We start from the raw sequence: 10,187 nt of genomic DNA on the forward strand, positions 1-10,187 counted from the left end.
TGTAAAATGGGGATTGAAATTGTAATCCCCATGTGGAAGAGGGGCTGTGCTGAGTGCTTTCTATGTGCCACACACTGTTCTAAGCATTAGGGAAGATAAAGGCAAATTGGCATGGACACAGTCCCTGTCCCAAGTGGGGCTCACAGTCTCATTCCCCATTTTACAGATTCCGTAACTTTATGTTAGAGCCAACCCTGAGTATGTCCATTCAGACAATTAGTAATAATATTCACACTTTAACAATAGATGACAAGATCAAAGTTGATAGTGTTTGCATTGCATTGATTTGACGAAGAAAAAAATTGTGGGCTGTTTTTGAGAAATAAAACAAAAAATAAGCCAATATTCAAATCTTACATTTGCTGCATTTTGAAAGTAGATTATGTCCTGTGTCAGAGTTGGCTTTTCATCCCAGCTCTGACTCTCTCAGGTACTACACAACTTCAGATTGCAAAGCACCAGTCCATCTGCAGGTTAGAAAGTCAAGACCAGCACTCAATTCAAGCATTGACTTCAAAGAATGTTGTGTCCTAAGTGGACCTAAGTGTCATCTGTATCCAGTTGTTTCCTGCGGGTCTGATCAGAAATTGATACATCTCCCTGTCCTCAGAAAACAGGAGGAAGCTTGCCCTGCCCTTTGGAGTCAAAACCTGGCTATCATGGCAAGCTCAGTCTGTTTTTTGTCACCAGCCACTCTCTAACCATCTTCTCACAACAGATATTTTATCTTGATCAAAGTTCAGAGATGTAGTTAAGTATCAATTTTCACTCTCTCAGAGGAATGACTAATCTCTCCTGATAAGAACATTTGCCAAAGTGTATCTACGCTGGACTTTGTTTTGGTCAAGTGTTTGAGGAAACGTTTATGTCCCTCCTGAAACTGTCCCTTTTATGACTTGCTGGCTAGACCTTAATTTGTCCCGGGAGGACAACTGAAGCAGTGAATGCCAAAACTTCTCCCTTTCTGGAAGCTGCAACTTGAGTGGAGGCGGGGCCTGGGGTACAGGTGGAGAGGGATGGGGATGATGGACTCCTATAGACATAATTCATGCCCAGAGGCACCTGCAGAAGTGCTGATCTTCTAGACTGGAAGTTCGTGTCTTCCAACGCTGTTGTATTGTTCTCTCCGAAGAGCTTATTACAGTGCTCTGCAAAGAGTAAGTACTCAATAAATATCATTGATTGACCCAAAATAGCAAACGTAGTCATTTGGAAAATTCTGTTAAAAAAAGGCAGTTATTATGAAAGTGGATATTTGAATGTTTTTAACATCTTGCTTTGATTAGCTCAGGACTCTTACTCTTGGTATTTTTTGAGAGGCAGAGAGGGCTCACCACTATCGCCATTTTACAAGTAACTTGAGTAGGATTCTGACACTAGTCTCATGAAACAAAAGGTCAAGTTTCCTCTTTCTGTTCTCTTTCACATTCAAGAAAATCTTGACTTTCATTCTCAAAGGCCATTATGATTACGATGATTACTAGTAGTCATTTCATACAGCTCCTGGAAGTGAGAGAGGAATTTCTCCAGCCATTTTTCCAGTGTGGAACTCCACTGTCTAGAGAAATACACAACAGAATCACAACAGAGATGGCAGAATCCTGACAGCTTTACAACTGATAACTTAGCCTTTGATGGGATATGGCTGGGATCGATATTCAAACGACAGTGATAGCCAAGTAAACAAAATGGACAGAAATGGCCAAGAATGTTCTCCTATCCATGCATAAGGGGAGTGGAGGTGAAAGTCATTCATTCATTTGTATTTTATGAGCACTTACTGTGTGCAGAGCACCGTACTTGGGAGCTTGGGAGAGCACAATATAACAAGGTCTACCCTATGTACTTCCAGGATGTGCTCGATAAAGGGGATAAATTACAAATTATTGATTCACTAGCTTCCTTGGAGGATTTGGCCAAATAGCAGGGTCATTGTTATTTCATGGAACCTACCAAACAGCAGTGACCTGGATATGTTTCATTAGTTATGTTTTTGTCAATCACTTGAGAGAGCTTAATTTACTTAGCTTACTAGCAAGTTTAGCTAGGAAGTCACTGACTTAATATATGCCAAGCACTGTTCTAAGTGCTGAGGTACATACAAGTTAATCAGGATATCTTCGTTTTTATCCATTTTGCTCCAAGAAGTGATGCTGATGGAAGAGCTCAGGGAAACAGATGCGGCTTTGCAGTAGTTGAAAATCTTCACTTTGGGAGGAAGTCTAATGTCATATTTACTTCTTCTAATCAAATTTCCCAAAAGATATGCTGGCCTCCTTTATTAATAATAATAATCATCATCATCATCATCATTAACGATGGCATTTATTGAGCACTTAATGTGTGCAGAGATCTGTACTAAACACTTGGAAGAGAAAATACAACAGAATTGGCAAAATGTCCCCTACCCATAATGAGCTTAAGGTCTATATGGGGAGACAGACATTAATATGAATACATAATATATAACTTAGAAGGTATGTTCATAAGTGCTCTACGGTTATTTTCCTGATTCTTCATCCACTTCTTTGAGTATTTACCAAGTTCCTTCTCACCCAAGGAAGAAGTGGCCCAGTCCATGTCCTCTTGATGCCAATAGAAAAAGGGATGAATGAAGTCAAGCAGAATCCTGTTTTGTCAGTAAAACCCCTCAAGTGAAATCTTTTGGATAAAGCTTATATCCACTGAAATGCTCCAGATGGATTTCGACCACAATTAACAAGATCAAGGAAGATATATTCAGACCTATCTTCCCTAAACTGGCCCTTGTGACTCCTGGAAAGACTAGTTTTAAAATAAGGCTATGATTGAAGTTCATCCAAATGAATTGAAAATAGAATAAATACTGATAATATTTAAAGATACCAAAAAAATCCTGAGACATACAATATTCAACAGGTAGCCAGGAAAGAGGGTGGTAAATGAGTTTCACTTAAATAAACTTCATGGAGGTGAAACCAATTAGGAACAGAAACATTCTCAGGTGCCCTCAAAAACAGCATTTTCACAGATGCAGATTTTCTTGGAAGGAATGTAAAGTTCAGGCTGGGGAGTAGCTGAGCAAAAGTCTCAATACATAAGCAGTATGACAAAGTAGATAGAGCACGGGCCTAAGAGTCAGAAGGTCATGGGTTCTAATCCCGACTATGCCACTTGTCTGTTGTGTGACCCTGGGAAAGTCTATTAACTCCTCTGTGTCTCTGTTATCTCATCTGGGATTGAATCTGTGAACCCCGCGTGGGACAAGGGACTGTGTCCAAACTGATGTGCTTGAATCCACCCCAGCACTTAGTACAGTGCTTGGCACATAGTAAGTGCTTAATAGATACCACAATTATTACTATCATAAGAAGACCTGAGCTGCAGTAGAGCCTTACACAAGCGGTTAGGTGGTTTTGCTTAATGTGGAGAGGAACAGATTATCAGGGTTTATTGGGAGTGGAAAATACAGAAAAATGACCGGAGAAGCAGAGTGAAGTACAGACTAGAAAGGGTAGAGCCTGAACAGACAGAGGGAGATTAGTGGAGACGCTGAAACAACAGTCTACCCAGGATCTGTCAAATATCAAATGGTGGTGGCCATTTTTGATGAAAGGAAGGTGTAGATTTGGGAAATGTAGTAGCAGGAAAAATGTGAGGAGTTATTGACAGAGTGAATGTGAGAGATGAAAGAGAGAGGGGTCAGGACATTGCCAAGATTGCAGGCTTCAAAGATAAAGAAGATGATAGTGTTGTCAACTGTTATGAAAATGTTGAATGGACGAGTGGATTGGGGAATGAAGATGACTTCAATTTTAGATATGTTGAGTTCAAGGTAGCAGCTGGCCTTCCAAGTGAAAATTTTTAGAAGCACTGATTTCCCACTACAACACTGTCCACTCACTTGGCTCCTATATTATTAACCTTCTCATTTTACCTCCATCTCACCTTTCTAGCTGCTACCCTCTTGCCCACCTCCTCTCTCTGATCCAGCTTAAATATCTGACAGACCACCATTCTCTCCACCTTCAAAGCCTTGTTAAAATTGTAACTCTTTCAAGAGCTCTTCCACAACTAGGCCCTCATTTCCCCTGTGCCCTCTCCTTTCTGTTTTGCTCTTGCACTTAGATTTGTACTCTTTAAGCACACGATATTTGCCTCTCCCTCAGCCCACAATACTTATGTACATATTCATAATTCATTTTAGTATCTGTCTGCCTCCCCCAGACTGTAAACTCCATGTGGGCAGGTAACACTTATACCAAATCTACGGTGTTGTACTCTCCCAAGTGTTTGGTGCTCTGCACACAATAAGCACTCAAAATATATCATTGATTGATTGATTAATTCAAATACACGTTTGGCCTCCACATTTGAAAGGGGATGTGCAGAATTTGAAAAGTTGAGACGAGTAACATAAAGACATAGGTTTAGTAACCAAAGTCCTAAAGTCTCCACGATGCTGGAGAAGCAGCGTGGTTCAGTGGAAAGAGCACACGCTTTGGAGTCAGAGGTTGTAGGTTCAAATACCCACTCTGCCAATTGTCCACTGTGTGACTTTGGGCAAGTCACTTAACTTCTCTGTGTCTCAGTTCCCTCATCTGTAAAATGAGGATGAAGACTGTGAGCCCCCCATGGAACGACCTGACCACCTTGTGACCTCCCCAGTGCTTAGAACAGTGCTTTGCACATAGTAAGCGCTTAATAAATGCTATTATTATTATTATTATTATTATTATTATTATTATTATTACTATTATCCAAAATGCCCACGAGGAAAGACTAAGGAACCGGGATTATTCAGACTGGAGAAGACTGTGGTGAGTTAATTATTTTCTTCAAATATGTGAATGGCTCTTACATGCAGGTTGGTGATTAATTGTTCTTGATATCCACTGAGGACAGAATAAGATAATGGACCTCAAAGCCATCCTAAGATATTTAAATTGCTTTTGAAAAGTAATTTGCTCACAGTGAAAGCCACTAAGCAGCATAATGGTGTGCTGACTGAGAATTCTTCCCTAATATTTTCCAGAGAGGCACAGATCCCGTGGCTTAGTGGAGAAAGCATGGGCTTGGGAGTCAGAGGTCGTGGGTTCTAATCCCAGCTCTGCTACTTGCCAGATGTATGACTTTGGACAAATCACTTATCTTTTCTGTGCCCCAGTTACCTCATATGTACAATGTGGATTAAGACTGTGAGCCCCACGTGGGAAAACCTAATTACCTTGTATCTACCCCTGCGCTTAAAACAGTGCTTTGCACACAGTAAGCTCTTAACAAATACTGTCATTATCATTATTATTATCCTCATTGCATTTTGATAATGTACATAGACAGAGGGAAAGATTATATTTTTATTATATTTTTAAGTACTTACTATATGCTTACTATTGTACTCTCCCAAGTGCTTAGTACAGTGCTTTACACACAGAAAGTGCTCAAAAAGTACAATTGAATGAATGAATGAATGGATGTGTCAGTCACTGTTCTAAGAACTAGGATAGATACAAGTTAATCATTCAGACACAGTCTCTATCCCATATGGGGCTGACAATAAAAGCAAGAGGTAGAACAGATATTGATTCTCCAGTTGAGGGAACTGGGGCATCTAGAAGTGACTTGCCCAAGTTGAACTCTCTGAGGTCCTTCCCATTCCTCTGTGTCTATGAAGAGCAAAAAACATTCTTAAATGCACAGAAAAATATCTCCTCTTCAGATATATTCAGAAGCAATTCACATTATTGGCCGGATTCCTGTAGGCCACTCTGTACTTTCTTCGTTGTAGTGCAAGAGAGGGACCTCGAAGATGTCCAGATCACAGGAGCCGGTAAGTATGGAGAAGAACGTTGAATTGACCATCGACCCATGTGCTCCACACTCACACTGACCAAAAACTGGTCCCCAAACCACTGAAGTCAAAGAGAAAGAAGATGGCAGCCAGGAACTCTAGCTGGTTCTAGCTAGGAATCCTGCTGAAAAAATAAATCAAACCACAAACACCAGCTAACACAGTTAACGGAAATAACTCGGTGAAGCTGTTGCAGGCAACTGTTAAAAACCTTGAACAAGGCCAAGAGAAATCATCAAGAGTGGTGTGATGCAAATGATCCAGAAATGAAAGAGCTATGTGCAGCTTGCTATGAGACATCCATCCATCAAGGACAAGTAGGCAAGAAAGAAGTACATGGGGGAGCGTAGATTCTCACCACCTGTCATTCCTGTTCCTGAATTTAGTTTGCAAGTCATAGAACAGGTTTCTGAAAGCTTTATTCCTGTCAGAGTTCTCAGATGCTGAAAGGTGCCGCTTAGGTGAGATGCCTGAACGTAAGAAATAGCTGTAAAATAAAAAAAAATCTGCACTTTGCTCAGGTGTCCTTTGAACACCGAATAAGCATTAGAAGAGGCTTTCCCAGACTAAACCTCCCTCTTTCTCTGCTCCCTCCCCACCCCATCGCCCTGACTCGTTCCCTTTGCTCTATGCCCCTCCTCGACCCACAACACTTTTGTTTATATGTACATATTTATAATTGTAATTATATTTATTTTTATTAATGATGTGTTTATATTTATAATTCTATTTATTTTTAATGATGCCACTGATGCCTGTTTATTAGTTTTGATGTCTGTCTCTCTCTTCTAGACTGTGACCCGTTGTGGGCAGGGATTGTCTCTATTTGTTGCTGAATTGTACTTCCCAAGTGCTTAAGTGCGGAGTTCTGCACACAGTAAGCACTCAATAAATATGATTGAATGAATGATTCTGTTGCTCTTTATTCTTTATTTATTCCTCCATATGAATAAATTTATTTTCACTCTGGGTTCTTCACAACTCCATTTGTTTGTATCCATCCCAGTGCCTAGTACAGTGTCTTGCACATAGTAAGCACTTGACAAATAACATCATTATTATAATAATAATATTTATTATTATTATTATTATTATGTCAATTTGAAATGGTTTTCCTCCTACGGAGTTTTTTTCTTAGCATTTTTTACCTCAGCATTTCTCAGCCTGTAGATTAAGGGATTCAGCATGGGAGTGACAATAGTATAGAAAAGTAAAGTGTACACAGGCCTCAGGTACATGAAAATGCAGGGAACAAAGAATAAGACCACCACAGTGATGTGGGAGATGCAGGTAGAGAGGGTTTTGTTCCTTTTTTCCAAACTGAGGGATTTCGGGGAGCGCAGGATGACTGCATAGGAGAGAAGTAACAAGAGAAAGATGATCGCACAGATGGCCCCACCATCGGCAACCACTGATAGGCCAATGAAGTAGGTAGCAGTGCAGGTGAGTTCTAACAGAGGGTACGTGTCACAGATACGTGGTTGATGGTCGATGACACTGGGGCTGCCGAAAGGCAACCGAAACATAAAGAGAAGTTGTGCCATTGAGTGCAGAGAGCCACCCACCCAGGTCAACCCCACCATCAGTCCAGAAGCCAACTGATTCATGATGGCCATATAATATAGAGGTTTACAAATGGCCACGTAGCAGTCATAGGCCATGACCATAAGGACAAAGACCTCAACACCTCCAAATAAGTGTTCCAGAAAGATGTGGGTCTTACAGCCTTTGAAGGAGATGGTTTTCTTCTCATAGAGTAAATCTACGATCATTTTGGAGGCCGTGGCAGTAGAGTGAAAGGCATCCATCAAGGACAAGTAGGCAAGAAAGAAGTACATGGGGGAGCATAGATTCTGGCTAGTGATTATTGTTACCACAATAAGTAGGTTCCCCAATATAGTCACCATGTAGATGATGAAAAAACCCACAAATAAAACTTTCTGCACTTCAGTATGCTGGGAAAGTCCCAGGAGAATGAATTGTCACGTTGTTTTTATGTCCCTTCTCTTCCTGTGGCGGAGGTCAGCTGCAAAGTGTTTACCTGTTTACATGCATATATAATGAAAATTCCGAAAGAGAAAATCTTGGATACAAGCAGAACCACTCTTTGTAGGATTGCAAAGGTTCCATTTCTTTTATCTTGTTTCTTCCCTGCAAAGTCTGTGTGAATTAGATGGAACTCTATTTAGCTTCTTCATTTTACAAAGGGGAAAATGAGGGATAGTGAGGTACAATAGCAGCTCAGTGGCCGAACTGAAATTAGTGGGCAAATAAAAACCAGATTAAAGCCAGGACTTAGTGCAGTGTCCTTGATACATCATTGAATGCACATTCAGATAGCCAGCTCAGACAAAATAATAAGCTCTCCTGCCTCTAAGAGCAAGAAAAAAAATCCAAAAGGTAAAGCATGAAATTTTGACTTTCAAACAGGTTATCTACAACGTAATTTCATGCCTTCACCTTGTGGATGGGAAACTTGTCTACCAATTCTGTTATATTGTAGTCTCCCAAATGCTTAGTACAGTTACAGGACACAGAAATGCTCAATTAATACGATTGATTGATTGAATTATAAATATGACAAATGAAATACTTGTAACTGAGGTAAAAATATTCCTTTTTACATTGCTCTAGTATTGTCATCAAACAATTCCTGAATGCTGATATTGTCCAAATGTTTTAGAATATACAGTCCTTGCCAAACTTAATCTTAACGGTTTAATATCTTTTTTTCATTTCTTCATTTTTCAAGTGAATAAAATGGTGATAACAAAGAGTGATAACAAATAGTGATAACCGTGGGTGTAATGCTCTGTTTTGGGTTTTATGTTTTTTATGGAATAGGTTAAGCACTTACTATTTGTCAGGCTGTGTACTAAGTGCTGGGATAGATACAAGATAACTGGATTGGACACAGTCCCTGTTCCACACAGAGCTCACCATCTTAATTCCCATTCTACAGATGAGATAACTGATGTCCAGAGAAGTTAGGTGACTTGATCAAGGTCACACAGAAGGTAAGTGGTGAATTTGGGATCAGAACCCATGCCCTTTCCACTAGTACCCACAGATTTCCTGTTCAAAAGCATAGGAAGTACATAACAAGCGGGCCACACATAACCTGCCCACAATGATCATACAGAAGTGTGACGAGTGTCTTTGTTAGATTCAAGAAAGATATGAATTGTCCATAACATAACTGAAACATTTTCTCATACAGTGTAACTTGAAGTCTATTACTAAGAAACCCCATCAAAATACATGAGCTGAATTTTTAATTTCCCTGGAACCTGCCATGACAATCATGAAGTTTTGCAGTTGTGACATCACAAAGAAGCTAAGAAAACAAATACTAATATCAACATATTTTAAACAGTCATACACCACTAAACACAGTCAAGTGTTTTTGTTCACTTAGTTTCAATGAGAAGAGAAACATGTGACACGTTACTTGGAAGACTTAAACTTAAAAAACAAGTCAAACTGAGAAAACACATCTTTGCTACTTCCAGAGATGAGAATGTTATTTCTCTAGATTTGTCTAGCTTAGGTGGCAAACTATTTTTGATAGATAAGCACAAAATTTCTTGCAAATGGAAGGTCAGGCTATGCCCTGTTTAAGGAAAACTATTTTAATAATCCTTTCTTAAGCTATCAATCAATCAATCAATCGTATTTATTGAGCGCTTACTATGTGCAGAGCACTGTACTAAGCGCTTGGGAAGTACAAATTGGCAACATATAGAGACAGTCCCTACCCAACAGTGGACTCAAAGTCTAATAAAAGTCTAAAAGCTATACATCTTTCCCTGTGGCCTCAATTTCTGGTTTTGTCTTGGAGACCATGCTATCAGACCTAATTCAGGAAAATCTTCTTACATTTTACCTAATACCTTTCTGTCCCATGGTGATGATTTAGGGAATGCCTCCCATCCACGGCTCTGGGAAACCATAAACAGCAGAAAAGGACATTTTCAATCTCTAGTGTTAGAAATCCTTTCTTCCAATCCTGAGACGCTTTTAGAAAATTATTTCCACCTTCAGGGCGACCTCCATAAACATCCAAGGGTCTGAAGAAGACCAAAGCTCTAATGGTACTTAATCTTCTTTTCGAAGAAGATTTGCAAAAAAATGCCTAAGTTGTATTTTACTTGTAACTAACATGCATGTCCCCATTTGGGGTATTTAAACTGTCTTTGGGAACTTCCACTTCTGTTTCCCTGAAGAGCACTCTATAGAAAATGTCCATGAGGGAGTGAACATCATGAAATGAATGACCTTAATCCATTCTGAACAACAACAACAGAGTTTCATCATTCTCACAGTGGCGTTACTCCACTGGCTGAATTCACTGAGG

General features: G+C 39.8%; 1 protein-coding gene across 1 annotated transcript; it reads right to left on the reverse strand.

The window, feature by feature from the left end:
- Nucleotides 1-2,979: 2,979 nt before the first annotated feature.
- On the reverse strand, nt 2,980-7,806 carry LOC119921320 (olfactory receptor 4A47-like; the record flags this gene model as incomplete). The annotated part of the gene is made up of 6 exons (XM_038741604.1): nt 2,980-3,056; nt 3,342-3,398; nt 5,754-5,891; nt 5,974-6,041; nt 6,189-6,317; nt 6,953-7,806. Coding segments are annotated over 6 exons (1,323 nt in total), but the record flags the coding sequence as incomplete, so codon positions are not given.
- Nucleotides 7,807-10,187: the final 2,381 nt, after the last annotated feature.

Source organism: Tachyglossus aculeatus, assembly GCF_015852505.1.
Source record: "Tachyglossus aculeatus isolate mTacAcu1 chromosome 12 unlocalized genomic scaffold, mTacAcu1.pri SUPER_6_unloc_2, whole genome shotgun sequence".
In the NCBI taxonomy this organism is placed as follows: domain Eukaryota; kingdom Metazoa; phylum Chordata; class Mammalia; order Monotremata; family Tachyglossidae; genus Tachyglossus; species Tachyglossus aculeatus.